We start from the raw sequence: 14113 nt of genomic DNA on the forward strand, positions 1-14113 counted from the left end.
TAATTGTGTTTAATCTCACCCAAACATCTTCAGGTGTGCATGGGAAGGTGTGTTCAAGTTTTGACACCTGGTCAAGTGTGCATGCTAGCTGCTGTAGGTGCTGGTTTCCAGCCAACAATGTGGAACTGCAGACTTCTGCATGAAACATCCTTTGATGTGAACTAGTGACAAATCTCAAAGCGATTCAGTAGTTTTCTACACAAGTCAGGTGATTTTACAGAAACTGCTAGTCTGAATTGGGCATGGCTAAGTTGGATTTGACCAATGGAGCTTACCGCTGATTCTCTTACCAAGTGTTAACTGGAAAACATGCAAATATTTTGATTGGTTATATTTAGGACCACTGATCATCTAAGGAAGTTGGAAGATGAAAGGAAGCAGATTTCAAAATTACTGAAGGAGAAAGAAACAAAACTAACAGGTGGGTTCCTCATACAGTGACAAAATAACTTGACAAAATCTGTACATGTAACAAGTTAGGTTGTGACTATTGTAGATAGGGAATAGGTGCTTGTCTCTCATGTAATGCCCATGGTTATGTTGTGTATCCAAGAGACCTGACAAAGACACTGCAGAAAACAGATGAGAAGCTGAAGAAGGTGTTGGCGAGGCGCACCACCGAAGAGGAGAGAAGGACAAGATGGAGCTGACTGTGGACCAGCTCGGACAGACATACAGCGAGCCGAGCAGTTTCGAAGGGACCTGCAGCATAAGGTGAGTGTTTCCCCATCAGCAGTGTGGAGGTGAGTGTAAACTGAATATTCTAATTAGAAGAACCCTGTGAAGATCCGGGTTAGAATTGATCTTCAATAACCCATGCTTGTCATAAGAGGCAAAATAACAGATTTGGGTGGTCAGGCTTGCTGACTTGGTTGACATGTCATAAAAGCCGTATCCCAATTCATGTGTAGATCAATGCTCATGCTGCCTGATCACTGGATTGTCTGGTCCAGGCACATTTTTTACAGACCGCCCGCCATATGCTGTGATATAGGTGGAATATGCCTGAGTGCGGTGTAAACTATACTCACTCCACTTACTCTAATTAGCATCATGGGAAGTGTGAAGAGCTGTGGATTGGATTGTCAAAAGCTACAGCATGGGGGTTGTATCAAGAGTAACATCACTGTAGTAGTGCCAAGAGCTTGAGTTTTAGTTGATGGTAAGGAGTATGTCATTTTTTCATATAGTGTCTAAAGCTGCTTCTCTCTATACATTTACCTGAAAGGGAAATTATGTCATGACTTGTATCTATCAGATGGTGTCCCTGGAAGCTGTTGTCCAGGACCAGGAGAATGCCATGAAGGAGCGGAGGACAAGCTGGCAAATCAGCAGGCGAGATAGACAAGCACCAGCAGATAGCTGCCCTTATACACAGTCTCAGTGGGGGCAAGGACGGGGAACCCACCCAAGTGACCATGCACATACACGCTTAGAGATTTAAATTAGGGACGTTCAGGGAAAAACAGTAGCACCAGCAGATAGCTGCCCTTAAACAGTCTCAGAAAGGGCATGGACGGAAACCCATCCAAGGGACCCTACACATACATGATAGAGGTTTAGTTTAGGGGAAACAGAGGCACCAGCAGATGGTTGCCATTACACAGTCCAAATGAATTCATTTTCTGCAAATTACCTCCCCTGTTGAAGGTATCCCACATCACATCTTTATTACTTTGCATCACATTTCGTAATAATTTCATGACATGTTTACTAATGAATTGCATGTTTACCATGGTGGCTGTGCTACTTTTACCAGACCACATATATAATGCATTAACAACAGATTGTATACAGTTGCATTTAAATCATGTTTGTGTGTTTGAGCAATTCCAGACAAGATATCGTTCCAAGTGTGTATGATTTAGGACAGGAATACAATGCAGCATATTTAGCTGGCAGTTTACAGATTGTAGGTTTTGTTTGTGGTATATGATGGATATATATACATGTATGTATGTGATTTTGTTTTGTGGCATTGTTCAAATGTATCTGACTTATTACTGACTTCTAGTGAAGGAATGGTGGACTGGGATAACTCGAGGGCTGGGATGGGTTATCACAGTACTCGGGTCGAGTAAATAATTTGTTCTTCAATCATAAAATGAGATGACAGGACAGGCTTTGTTGCTTTGTGCTACATTGTCGACAAATGGTGCATTGAGGCAGGGTGTGTCTCTTTCAACCAATCAAACCCTTTCGTAGTTTCACTGACCATGTTGACAATGACTAGGCAAAACAGTGAACATTATTTGAATAATATCAAAACATTCATGCATGATTGAATGTCACAATAATAACCAACTTAGTCAATTATTTGGGGATATCTTTTGTAGATTAGAATGTAACATAAATCCTTGGAATTTCTGGTTTTAAATAAAGCAAATATATGACATCAACAACGAAATAAGTGTATACTATGCTCACAGAAGAAATCTTTTGATTAATACACATAGCCTCACGTATTTTTACTCACTAAAATGATTTATTGCCAGGCGACAAAGGTGACACCTATCAAGTTCCATTTTGTAAACTGAATTCTCTGGGACTGGTTTAACAGCGTCAGCAGCTGCCTTGGCCTATGTGGCTGTTCCATTGAGTATCATATGTTTAGGAAGCCAGGTGTTTCCACATAGAGGACATGCCACTATCTTTAAAAATCAGTTCCACACTGGGCAAGTTGCATTTGTTTCTGAGTTTAAACCAAAGTATGACCAAGCGTCAAAGTGAGTGAGTGAGTTTTAGTTGCACGCTGCACTCAGCAATATTCCAGCTATATGTCAGTGGTCTGTGAAATAATCTCACAGTCTGGACCAGACAACCCAGTGATCAACAGCATGAGCATCGATCTGCGCAATTGGGAACCGATGACATGTGTCAACAAAGTCAGTGAGCCTGACCACCCGATCCCTGTTGTTGCCTCTTACGACAACCATGGGTTACTGAAGATCAATATTCTAACCCAGACCTTCACAGGTCACCAAGCGCCAAAGTCACATTAACTGTCACATAAGTAAATGGGTAGGGTAATGCAACCTCGGGTACCCAGTTCCAAAGTTTCTACCTGTCTCAGCCCAAGACAATGCATTTACTTGTCATGTAGATAGCATTATAATAATCTTCACTGATGTCCACTATTCTGTCCCAGTTTGTGTTGGTGAGCTGGATTTCCTCCCTGTTGTTCTCTCTCCTGTCTCTCTCTCTTTCCTCCTCTGTTTTATTGTGTACAGATCTGAGGTTTGTGTTGTCATACTCCTTGTATAAATGTGAAATACCTGTACATATGAATGATAAATATTCAAACACTCAGTTTGAAGGAGTTTTCTATTTTGTGGTGATATACACTTTACCATTTACAGAAAGAATGGATGTGATAGTTTATTTTGCCAACTGTTGGACCTATAACCATGGAAACAAACAATTCTAATATGACGAATCATGGCAGGAACAAGTAATCAGAATCTTTCTCTAGATGAGTGTCAAACTTGTGATTGCAATGGATTCAAGATTGATTCCAGAAGGGAAGGCAGCATTTCACAGTGAAGATTTAATTTCGTTACAAGGGATCTTAGAGTTTTAAGGTTCTATGGGCACATGTGGCCAAGCCATCGATGGTACCGCAATTAGCAGAAGTCTGTGACTAAAGGCACACTTCAAGATTCTTCCTGATTTTGTTTGGTGGTTCATCAGCACCATAAATGATTCCAGTGCTTGTGGGTTTTACCAAACTGCTAAGCATGTAAGACCTCAAACACCATGATAGGAATGAGGTACTTGTTAAACTCACACACACACCATGAACCATGATCGTTGACCAAATGGTGGAGTTCTCCAGCAACACCTATATTCTTTCAGACTAGAAACCACCATAAGAAAATATAATACAAGTATGTCTTTATTTTCATATGCTTTCACACTTCATGATTGTTAAGATGAGAAAAATAGAAGATACAAGTTGAGAAGATGAATGAAAATATGAAACCAAAAATAAGTATTCACTCTTTACAAAATGATTGATCATGCCACTCATGTCTTTTGAAGAGAGCAAAGCCTCTTAGAAGTAAATACATATATTTCATTGCAAACATAAAGGTCCTTCATAAATATCAACTACAGCTTTGGTTGTCTGGACTTGATTATTTACAAGCTGTAGTAATATTGTTGACTGCATCACTGAAAAGCAATACCCAGCTTGCAAACCTTAGTGTCTATGTGTTGGGTCAACACAGAATCCCCCTGACTGTAAGCATCACATATATGACCTTCACCTTGGTGTCTGTGTGTTGGGTGCCAGGAGAATCCATATTGTCTGATAAATGTGTACACACAACAGAGCTGTAGGCTTTCCCATCTGACTGTAAGCATAAAGTGTATACCCTCCATCTTGTTGTCTATGTATTGGGGGTCAGGTAGAGTTCCTTGGTGAGAGTTGACAGGAAGAAGCAGGGTCTGGCTGGGATGTTGGAAGCTGACCTGACTCGGTGTGCCACCTGTCTGTTGGTTCTTGTCAGCATGTCACAGAACTCCAGAGGCTCACTGTCCAGTTTGAGGCACATCTCACTTAGAGCTGTCAGGAATATGTTCCCTTGTTCCACATTGCCAGCCTTTTGGTGACCTTGAAGATGAAAAGGTTTTAGCTATTTTTGGGTGGATCATATTTGATAGTTCTATACTTACTAGAAATAATTTCCCACCAATACATTGGGGTGTTTGGCTGGCTTTTATTATATTTTGTTAGCCCACACTATCCAATTGTTCCACTCCTTTCATAGGAGTAACTGAAGATGATGATTATCAAAATCTTAATAACATCCCTTCCTCTGCGTTTCCTGAAGCTCTGACAAATATTCCTATTTCCAACCTTACATATTGCAAACGTCTTTACATCCACATTTTGAAACACATCGTTATATTCCATTAGTGACATCGTCTTGTACAGACACCATGGCCATACGTATGAGCACAGATCCGCGGCAAGATATCGCACAAACACTGCACCCTGCCATACATGCGGAAGTGGGTCAAGATATCAAGACACATGGTTTGACCATGTCAAGACGAGACAGACCAAATGAAACGACAAGAAAATCATCCCATGTCAATGATGGAAGTCAAGATAAGATAGGAAGAGTAATAAGATCCCCAGCTATACCTACCAAATGTGACTGGAGAGTATACATGGATAAAGTCACACTCCTTTGGGATACAGATAGTCTTTTCCTTTGGGCTCTGTCTCCTCATTACTAGTGACGCATGCATCAACCTCATCGTAATCACCATCCAGATCTTCAGGAGATTCTTCCCAACTGCCCGCCTGTGTTGATATATACCAAGATGTTCTTATGCATGTGGTAGTACATGCATCCTACATATTCTGATTTATACAAATGCATTTTGAACAAACTTAAACATAACATGATATACGTCATGTTTATGTCCTATTAATCAATGCACTGCTGACAAAATGATGGCTGGTGGGGTAGCCTAATGGTTAAAGCGCCCGCTCGTTTCGCTGAAGATCCGGGTTCGAGTCCCCACATAGGTATAATGTGTGAAGCCCATTTCTAGTGTTCCCCGCCGTGATATTGTTTGAATATTGCTAAAAGCGGCGTAAAACCATACTCACTCACTCATTGACAACATGATATATTTTAATCCCAAAATATTTAGTTTGTTTCAGAAATATTTGAAACCTCCCTCTAAATACACACAATGCAGGTTTTTAATGTTTTCCTTGAGGTTTTGGCAGCAGGATATGTTTGCCTGCATCAAACATTCATCAAATCAAGCTATTTCGCATCAAGGATCTGACATTACCCATAACGTCAGATATCACCAATACCCCCACGGGTTTGGAGAGGTGTGGTAGTGTCAGTGAATTCGCTGGACACAGGGAAGTCCTGGGTTCAGTTTCTTAGATGGATTTAACGTGTGAAGCTCATTTCTGGTATCTCCCTATTTGATATTGCCAGAATATTGTTAAATCTGCGGAAAAACGCATACTCGCTCACTCATCGATATGATCCGATGTTAAAAGGTTAAAAAAACCCAGCAGGAACCAAATATGGACATGTAGAAATTGTGATCCAATGAAATTATCCTGTTTCTTGTAATCCCACTGTCGTCTGCTAGCTGTAAAGACATCACGTGACAACTCACGGACTGTCATAGTGTAAACAAACCCGAGAAGTATTGATGATATTTGATCTATCTGAAATGAATAAATGCTTTACATTGATAAACACAATCTTCGGCTTGCCCGCTAGTCCCTTGCACTTCTTGCCTTTGAGGTTCTCTAGCAGTACTTTCATCTCAACCTTCTGACCGTCATGTGTGTAGATCTCCCTGTTGTTCCCGTGCGACATCACGACAACGGCCAGCGTCTCCACGTTCTTGTAGTCCCAGGTACGCACTGGATGGAAACACATGGCGTCTGCATGAACTGATCTGTTATGTAATGATACAGTAGGACAGACGCTGATCGCTATATCCTCTGTTCTGTGATATTGAAAATTACCCGTGGCTCCAGATCCGGATTAGAATTGATCTTCAGTAACCCATGCTTGTCATAAGAGGTGACTAACGGGATCGGGTGGTCAGGCTCGCTGACCAAACAGAATTTCTCTTTTAGTCTGACATTCAGTCCAAGAAAGTTATCTTGTTTAAAAATATATACCTCCAGAACGATTTCTCAGGAGCCCAGAAACTGATCTACAGTTCAAAGCTGAAACAGACCAGATGTTCCCGTCACTCTAGACATGAGTGGTTTGTTGGTTAGTTGGTTGTTTGACGTCACACTCAGCAATATTCCAGCTATATGATGGCGGTCTGTAAATAATCGAGTATGGACCATGCAGCCCAGTGATCAACAGCATGAACATCGATCTACGCAATTTGGAACCGATGACATACATGTGTCAACCAAGTCAGCGAGCCTGACCCACCCGATCCCGTTAGTAGCCTCCTACAGCAAGAATGGGTTACTGAAGACCAATTCTAACCTGGATCTTCACGGGTCGTACATGAGATGGACTCGAGACGTGGATACATACAGAGTCGTGCAAAAAGTATTCAGACACTTGACGTAATTTCCAGAGACTTACATGTTAATTTAGTGTAGCATAAATAATTTTCATGAATTTAATTTTCGTAAGATCCAAGTCAAATTTTGCATATTTGTGAGGAATCATTTTCCCCACAATCACATAATTTCTGTTTAATTTTCCGTTGCTTATTTATCGAATGGCAACAATTTAATCAAGATGTACAGTGCCGTGAACTCCTTTACATGGCGGCCTATGGGATTGTGCATTGTGGAACCATACGTAAGTTGATAAATGTGATGTCATTAGTGGTCGGAAAACTGAACTGAAATTATGTACGCAGAGCAGAGATGATTTCAAGTTTGTTTCGTCAAATTTGACAAAGATCCATCCTTAACTCACTTCGTGAAAATTGTTTATGCTACACTGAAATGACATGTAAGTCTTTGGAAATTACGTCAAGAGTCCGAATACTTTTGCACGGGTCTGTAGATTGATAACAATTTTGAGTTTGTACTTACTTTCCTTGAAGAGATCAGTGAGATCTTGTAATGTCAGATTTTCTTTAGGGAAAAGCTCAAACCCTAGCAGCTGTTCGAGCATGTTAGTGATGACGGCTTCATCCGTCTTTGCGTGTGTGCGTTGGGGCATCCCGTTTTGCTTTCAAAGTCCGTGATGTTGATGATGACGGCGAGTTTCCTCCCGTTTCTGGTGACGTCATACTCTTTGAGTTCACATTCAGAGGACATACTGGGGTTGTAAGGTAATTTACAGTCATTAGACTTGCCTTTCCTGAAAGAAAAATAAATACTGAAAATGGTTTAGGATACAATAATGGAACTAGCAAAGTATGCCTTTTCGCTACGCATGTCTATCCTTCGTGTATGCGCCGTGATATTACTGGAAAATTGCCACAAGAGGTGAACGTTTACGCGCACAATCACAATATTCCCATAAAAAAGTTTATGGCCGAAAAGAATTCAAGGCATGCTAGATAATTACCGTAACATGCATCACGGAGAAATTCTATGAAACAGCGAGAACAAACTCATATATGATTAAACTCGTGATCATGTAGCGCTAATTGTGGTTGTATTGTTTCAATCCAGGGACTTAGCTAAGACATATGTATCGTGTATATAGACTAGTCAAATTTCTAAGAAATGTGAATGCATGAGGCATTTTTGAGTAAAAGCAAGCAAACAACATTTTCTGGGGTAGTTTTTCGTGCTGAATATGAATCAGTTGTTTGCTAAGCTCAAAAATGCCTAATTAGGTCACAAATTGGGGTCAAAGGTCAATGAGTGCAAAATTCAATTTTTTTAAAAAGTGTTTTATTTATCATTCTCCATCCATACAATGAACTCAGTTTACAATATATTGATTAATAATGGTACCACAGGATTTCAAAATGTTGGATTTCATGGAAATGGTGAAGGAAAAAATTCGTATTTTTACAAATATCTCCCTTATGGAGCGACTTTTAGTTTTGCGTGAAGAGCTACTTTTACAAGCATTTTTGCTCAAAATGCAAAGCAAGGCTGAATCTTTTCCTTTTGTTGACAGAATTATATTCCAGGCAAACCGTTTAGATCACAAAAATCGCATATTAAGCGCATAATTACTTCAAAGGTTAATGAGTGTGACAGGATGCGATAGGCATTTTTACATGTATGCCACACGAATGCTTTGATACTGCTTCACATGCATGTCAAATAAAACTGCTTTCATTCATGCAGTGAGTTTGATTTATGATCTTAGCAACATAATTACCCTCAGAACAGTTCAGGAAATCACAGGAACAGGTGGGAACCCTATCCGATAATGTGTCAAATACATAGTATGAAGATGAAGGCGAAAGTGGAACATAAATGCATACAAGCCATTTTATGTGCTATGACTGAAGGATCGAGGCTGTACTTAATAGCATTCACGTCTACAATACGTACAAAGGCCTTGTGTACATATTTTGCATTTGTGTACAAATCCACTGTTGAAGTACCCCTGCGTAAAAAGCGGTGTCCTTCATCTGAAACACCAGTCTGTTCATTTCCTTGTGAAGCATTGGACTGTTCCTTGGCAAGCCTTACATTTATTTTTCCCTAATGTGTGTATGCTGAAGAACAGAGTTTGTGCCATTTTAGATTAGGGTTGCCGTCAGGAGATTCTTCAAAGAGGAACGAAAGCCTGTCTACAGATAACCGAACTTTGCAATGTTTCAATTTGTGCCTGAGCTGGGTGGCCTCAAAGATGGATTAGATGCCCAGTTCTGTCTGGTTGTAGAAGGTATTTTAGACTGACTGGTTTCCTGACATATGATACAAAGCTCAAAATGATAAACCTTGGCCTGTGAATAGAAACAAACTTACACCAGCGCTACGTATATACCGCCACTGATGACCTCTCCTGGTACACACACACTGCACCAGTTTAATAAAAAAGTACCAGTGCAGTGCGTCAACTAACAAAATCCTCCGGCACAAAGATTCCTTAAACCAAATATGTGATAGCAAAGTCTTTTAGTACAGCGCCCAACTCTTCAGTCATAGCACATGGCTTGTATGCATTTATGTTCCACTTTCGCCTTCATCTTCACACTATGTATTTGACCACATTATAATAATAATAGTAATAATAGGGCATTTCTAACGTGCATATATCCATACTGGAAGTATGCCTCAGAGTTCAGCAAAGTTGGAAGACATCAGGAAAAGGTGAGTTTTCAGTTTTGATCGGAAGCCAGAGAAGTCACTTGTGTCCCGGAGAGAGAGGGAAGATCATTCCAGGCTGTTGAAGCTGCGTAGGCGAATGATCTGCTCTAGGAACAAGCAGAAGGTTTTCGGTCCTGAGAACAAAGGATCTTAGCTGGTTTATATGGCATAAGAAGATTGGAGAGATAAGCAGGAGCGCATCCAGACAGGCAGCGGTAGGTGAGGCAGAGGAGTTTAAAGCGGATCCGGTTCCTCGACTGGAAGCCAATGAAGAGATTGAAGAATGGGAGAGATGTGGTCAAACCTCTTCGATTTAGTCACGACACGTGCCGCAGCATTTTTGATTCGTTGAAGTCTCTGGATTTTGTGGATTTGTTTGCACCCCGGCTAGAGAGAGTTACAACAGTCCAGGCAGGTCATTACATGGCATAAGGTGAGAGTTTTGCCGAATCTATAGTCAGGTGTTGCTCTAATGGAACTGATATTGCGTAGAGCTGCAAAACAGATCCTAGAGAGATGTGGTATGTGATCATCCAAAGAGAGGTCGGAGTCAAGGATGACACCAAGATCGCTTACTTTCTGTGAGAATGGAATACTTTCTCCATCAAAATCAAGAGCATTCAATGAGCACTGGGAGCAACGTTTGCAGGACCCAGTAGAATGGTCCATATATGCCATCAATGCCATTATATGGTTCCCACCTGGATTTCCTGAATCTGTGGGTAATTATGTTGGACGAAACAAATCATGTGAAGCAGTGAATTCCTCAGTCACGAGCGCTTAAAAGCGGGCGATAATACCTATGCTTGTAAAAAAAGCTCTTCACGCAAAAAACTAAAGGATGAGCATAAGTGAATAACTTTCCGATATTTGCACGAGTGCATTTTTTTTGACCGATTTTCGATTCTGATTGGTCAGTTGAAGGTCCACATTTCTTAGAAATTTTACACAGTGCTTCATTGTTGGGACACAAATGCGATATGATATTTGCGTCATCCATTGTTCATGACGTCACGATATGACGTCAATTGATTAGAATTTAGTGGACAGACAGATAGAATATATAGTGTATATACAAGCAGCCAGAATTAATAAATCATAGTTATACTCATTCGGACTTTCTGTGTTTCAACAACTTTAGATGGGAATAATCCTATACAGTTTAAGTTTTACACGTTGTTGACATTCGAAATATGAATTTCGCAATGAACCTCTGGACATTAGGATGGCTTCAGCCAATTTTCTCTGAAGGTCTGGCATTTCATATGTTAAATATTACTTCATTTTCCCTTTAATAACGTCAGCATGGATTCTGTAGAATACCCTGATCTACATACGGAACACCCGGACCTGGCCAAAGGTTAGGGATTAACACCATTTGTCATTCACTGATTACCGATGATTGGTAATTCCCCATAACACACTGGGTATTCATAAATTTCCACACCGATTGGTTAGGAGTCAATTGAATGAACTCAACTATTATTATTAGACGGAGACCTTTTTGCTTTACAGTGTATAACATCTCGATTATGTTACTTATAGACAACGAAGCTTTGGATGGTGGATGGTGGAAACCCAACAAAGCCTCTTTCTTGTCAGCTTTGTTCTCGACGCGACCAGGGGCGGTGGGGTAGCCTAGTGGTTAAAGCGTTGGCTCGTCACGCCGAAGACCCGGGTTCGAATCCCCACATGGGTACAATTTCTGGTGTTCCCTGCCGTGATGTTGCTGGACTATTGCTAAAAGCGGCGTAAAACCAAACTCACTCACTCACTCACTCGACGCGACCATGCAGCAGTTTTTAAACTTTGTTTTTTCGCAATGAAAATTGTGTCAAGACTGTTTCAATTCAAGATCCGTAATCGAGGGGAATATTATTAAGCTACTGTTGAATATCTTACCCCGTACAGTTGATCTTCGTTTTCGACATATAGCTGCTATCCGTTTCATCATATGAATCTGAAACAAATAATAAAGTTTTGAAAAATTAAACTAACATATTTTAATTCCCGCTAGGTCCATCTTCAGCAAAACATATTTAACCCAGCTGAAACCTCTGTAGCATATATACACGTCGTATATAAAATCTCAGTATGGGATACGATGACATGTGTCAACCAAGTCGGCGAGCCTGACCACCCGATCCCGTTAGTCGCCTCTTACGGCAAGCATGGGTTTCTGAAGACCAGTTATTACCCGGATCTTCTCAGTATGGACACACAAAGATCTTTAGTAGTACGCTATATATCAAACTGCTTTGGCAAGGCAGTTTCAGCATTGCTTACATTGAATGATCCTGGCGTGCAAATATGAAACATAACAATTAGTAGCTTTTCACACATATATTGTATTGACCATTTATCCCTGGCCTGGCTAATGTGTAGTCTCTGAAATGAGCACATTACACATAGTGTTGGGAATTGGTTTAAAGCTCATAATTGATGATTGGTTCATTACCACCGATCAATCATCGAAAATAATTGGATAGCGTCATTTATGAAATTTGTTAATGCACAAGAAATAAGGAAAAAAACGTAGTTATTTTGGGGTTTGGGGCAAAATTTCACATCTTTAAAGTATGACTAGTATGTTAGGAACATAAATCTCTTGGTGTCATTAAGATAAATTCAATCATGACTTGGAACGCTTGTAGTGCTTATGAAATGTAACAGACAAAACCAACCTTATAGAAAATATTGTTGATGAAAACAAGTGTTCCAGAATTGTTTGTGTTCGATTATGAGAAAACATGATCGATTGCTTGGTCGTTTAGTCAATGCGACCAATCTTCGATTATTTCAATTAATCGGATCACCACTATTACACAGTAAATAAAAAGTGCTTAAATTATCTTGCAAAATAATAAAAAGGAACCAATAGACTTTCTTCATTTGCAGTAATCTAGACTAATCTAGAATATTATAGACTTGCATGGACTCATTGGATAAATTAGTTCCAGGGTCTGGGTATAGGTACTGTACGAGGACCTGTGCATGATGAAAGGGACATAACTCATTGTTCATTTCCTTTGGGAATTCTGGGTCTGTACGGATCGCCAGAATCACACGCTCTAAGGAGCGACTCGAGGATTGGATAGTCACAGTGTAGGGCTGACTGTGTGTCACCGTGACCTGATGGCGTCTATAGCTCGGTGCTTACAGTATTGCCCACTTGTTTGGTTTTCCTAATATGATTCTCTCCAGCATCGGGGCAGTGGGTAGCCTAGTGGTTAAAACGTTGGCTCATCACGCCGAACACCCGGGTTAGATTCCCCACATGTGTGAAGCCCTTTTCTGGTGTCACCCGCCATGATATTGCTGGAATTGCTAGAAACGGCGTAAATCTAAACTCACTCACTCTCCAGCATTGAAACCTACCTGCCATAGTGCTAGCGCCGTGCTGTGATTCTGCAACAAAAGAGATACTCAAAAATATCTTACAACCATCCAATCAAATTAACATACGGTCATAATGACACGCATTGAAAGGATAACCATTACACACAAAGGAACGCAAACATCCAGGTGAACATCAACACTTAAACCCACTATGACTTCAACCAGTTGTGACGAATGTAATCAACACAGGTGAAATGTTATCATTCCTTTCCTGTTGCACCGACAACCCAACCGGAAGTAACTGATAAATTAAACTAAGAAATCATCGATTATAATACAGGCGAACGGCGTAGATTGACTGACCTATATTTCAGGCGCTGCCACCAGTTGTCACAATGAAGGCTGTTGATCTGATGTACCTGACGTACCTGACTCAACAGTTACTGTGTACGTATTTCTCGTTTATTTCTTGGAACGAGATAACCCACGTGTCTATCAATGTCAATAGACCACGATCGCCCTCCATATCAATACCCAAACAAGCACTTGAGAACGTTATGAGATATATTAATAGCCGTTACTGAGGAAAGTGCGTGCCTAGAAACCTCGGGGAATCCCTTTTTATACACAGCGAGGCCTCATAAGGGTGCGACAAATATACCCGTAAGTTCGTACGGAAACCATGTAATATGGAGTTTACGTACATTTACGCCCATTAGGCGTGCCAGATGATTAGCTCGTGGGTTCGAATCCCAGTTTGGTCCTAAATATGATCCTTGATTTGTGAACATAGATGACTTTGAGTTTCACCAAGGTAGGCGGGGTCAACATAAGAAACAGTTTCTGCTATATTTCTTCTTCAGAAACTGAGTGCTTAAAGGCACTATTTCACACCACACTTCTCTAAAAATATATAATACTTTTCTCTCCATAATACCAACTGTCAGCTCTCATGGAAGCTACAATAAAATTTATTCCACTGAAAAATTACGTATTTAGATTACAAGATTACCGGCCGAA

At 40.5% G+C, this 14113-nt stretch overlaps 1 protein-coding gene across 4 annotated transcripts; it reads right to left on the bottom strand.

Annotated features, from left to right (window-relative positions):
- Positions 1-3879: 3879 nt before the first annotated feature.
- LOC124282812 (caspase-6-like) lies at positions 3880-13675 on the bottom strand. 4 transcript variants are annotated; one of them, XR_006900251.1, is made up of 7 exons: positions 13522-13675; positions 13133-13162; positions 11657-11714; positions 7565-7835; positions 6234-6412; positions 5157-5314; positions 3880-4615 (listed from the first exon to the last, which is right to left on the bottom strand). XR_006900251.1 is itself a non-coding variant. In XM_046718844.1 (6 exons), exons 3-5 carry the CDS (start codon positions 7692-7694, stop codon positions 5189-5191), a joined length of 435 nt encoding a protein of 144 aa, XP_046574800.1. In that variant the 5' UTR covers positions 7695-7835; positions 11657-11714; positions 13133-13297; the 3' UTR covers positions 3880-4615; positions 5157-5188. The 4 variants fall into 4 exon arrangements, 1 of the variants encoding a protein (XP_046574800.1); XR_006900250.1 differs by having other exon boundaries at positions 13457-13675; XR_006900252.1 differs by lacking the exon at positions 13522-13675 and adding an exon at positions 13304-13359.
- Between the last annotated feature and the right edge of the window lie 438 nt (positions 13676-14113).

Source organism: Haliotis rubra, unplaced genomic scaffold (assembly GCF_003918875.1).
Source record: "Haliotis rubra isolate DU_JTF1 unplaced genomic scaffold, ASM391887v1 Scf303, whole genome shotgun sequence".
Classification (NCBI taxonomy): Eukaryota; Metazoa; Mollusca; class Gastropoda; order Lepetellida; family Haliotidae; genus Haliotis; species Haliotis rubra.

Bases quoted from the DNA above. Each gene is read 5' to 3' on its own strand.
- LOC124282812 (XM_046718844.1), bottom strand. From the start codon at position 7,694: ATGCCCCAACGCACACACGCAAAGACGGATGAAGCCGTCATCACTAAC. The intron at 6,413-7,564 runs GTAAGTACAAAC...GTTTCCATCCAG, and splicing joins CACTGATCTCTTCAAGGAAA to TGCGTACCTGGGACTACAAG. The intron at 5,315-6,233 runs GTAAAGCATTTA...ATATCAACACAG, and splicing joins CGAAGATTGTGTTTATCAAT to GCGGGCAGTTGGGAAGAATC.